At 40.7% G+C, this 1,527-nt stretch overlaps 1 protein-coding gene across 1 annotated transcript; it reads right to left on the bottom strand.

Annotated features, from left to right (window-relative positions):
* Positions 1–6: 6 nt before the first annotated feature.
* Positions 7–1,043, bottom strand: LOC104810674 (the record flags this gene model as incomplete). Its single annotated transcript, XM_010537024.1, has 1 exon — positions 7–1,043. A coding segment is annotated over one exon (1,037 nt), but the record flags the coding sequence as incomplete, so codon positions are not given.
* Positions 1,044–1,527: the final 484 nt, after the last annotated feature.

The following is a 1,527-nucleotide window of genomic DNA, read 5'->3' as shown; positions in this document are numbered from 1 at the left end:
ACTGACATTGGATGGCAGTTGTTGGATAGGAATACATCATCATTACAAGGAATTTTCGGGTACTCTGTGTTTAATCCACAGCATATAACATCATTAACTATCTCAGGATGAGGATCTATCGCAAGTGAGTCAGACACTGGTTTAACCTCAGATGAGCTTGTTACAGTTGTACCATCCAGTTCAGACGTCTCATGATCACCTGGACTGGCATCTCCTGATTTATTTTGTGCAGCAGATGTTTTTTGCTCGTTAGAGCTAGGCAAAGCCCCTTGTTTCGTATTATTTGTGGCGTTTACCAAAAGTGAGCCAAAGCCATCATAATACGATTTGTCAATGTCTTTACCTCGTACGTCCATGAAAGGATCCACATCATTGACAAGAGAATTTGAAAGCTCTGCCAGGAAGCAATCAGCGCTAGGCATTGCAGTCTTCGGTTCCTGATCAGCTATCTCTAGTTTCATCTTGGAGTCCTCGTGAACAGCATTATATCCAGAAGAACCTGCATTATGAATGAACGCGAGATCCCCTGCAACTACATGAGGGATTTCACCTTGTGAATTGTCTGCCTGAACAGGATGACTATCCTCAATTGGATTATTAGATCTCCCCACACAGCCCTCATCTGCCAAAATTTCAGGAAAAGCCTTGTGGATAATATCCATGTGAGACTCTTCAAGTCCTAAATGTGTTGCATTTCCATTTCCAATGAAATGGTTGTCATTTGGCGGAAGAAGGAAGGCTAGATCCATCGAACTAAATGGCTCCAAACGAAATTTCTTTCGCAAGGAATGGTAGGCACTGTAAACTTTTTCAGCATTCCTTTTTCCAAGTGAACTTTTATTTTCTTTTGAATTTCGAGCTCTACCAAATTTTGAAAGAATATTAGGGTTGGAGCGTTCAAGATCCACCATGCGAGACGCAGCATCTGCAGAAACAACTGGGTCATAAAGGAGTGCATGCCATCGTTCTTGCAGTTCCCTGATAGTGAATCTTCGGGAAAACTGCACTGCACCTTTAGCGAGTGCTTCCAAAGATGCACCTGCCTGAAAATCAATTATGGAGACTGGTGAATATGTAACTGCTGGATGCCAAACAAGCTAATCTAAGATAGATACAGAAGTAGTTACAACAAAGTAATATCAAACTTAAAAGGCACTCTTTTGCTGTCCCTACAGATACGTAGCAGCCCTAGCAACAGCAGCCTACTGGAGGATTGGTATTCTATTACAACAAGCCTAAGACAGATTTGGAGATTTTGGGTAGCAAATCAGCTGTATTTTGTTTACCACTTGCCATGGGAATCCTTGTTTTTGTAAATGCTTTTGTAACACCTTTCTATGAAATACTTAAAAGGCACTCAAACGAAAAAAAATTCTTTTCCGCTTTCTAGAAAAAAGTACGAAACATTTCTGCTTTTGATACTGTGTGAGAGAGAGAAAGAGGAATCAATATATCAGTGGAGAAAGGGTATCAAACATACATAGCTGAAACTTTAGACTGGACAGACTTGATGCATAAAAGCTTCAC

Source organism: Tarenaya hassleriana, unplaced genomic scaffold (assembly GCF_000463585.1).
Source record: "Tarenaya hassleriana unplaced genomic scaffold, ASM46358v1 Cleome1874, whole genome shotgun sequence".
Lineage (NCBI taxonomy): Eukaryota > Viridiplantae > Streptophyta > Magnoliopsida > Brassicales > Cleomaceae > Tarenaya > Tarenaya hassleriana.
This window is presented reverse-complemented; position numbering and strand designations above follow the sequence as displayed.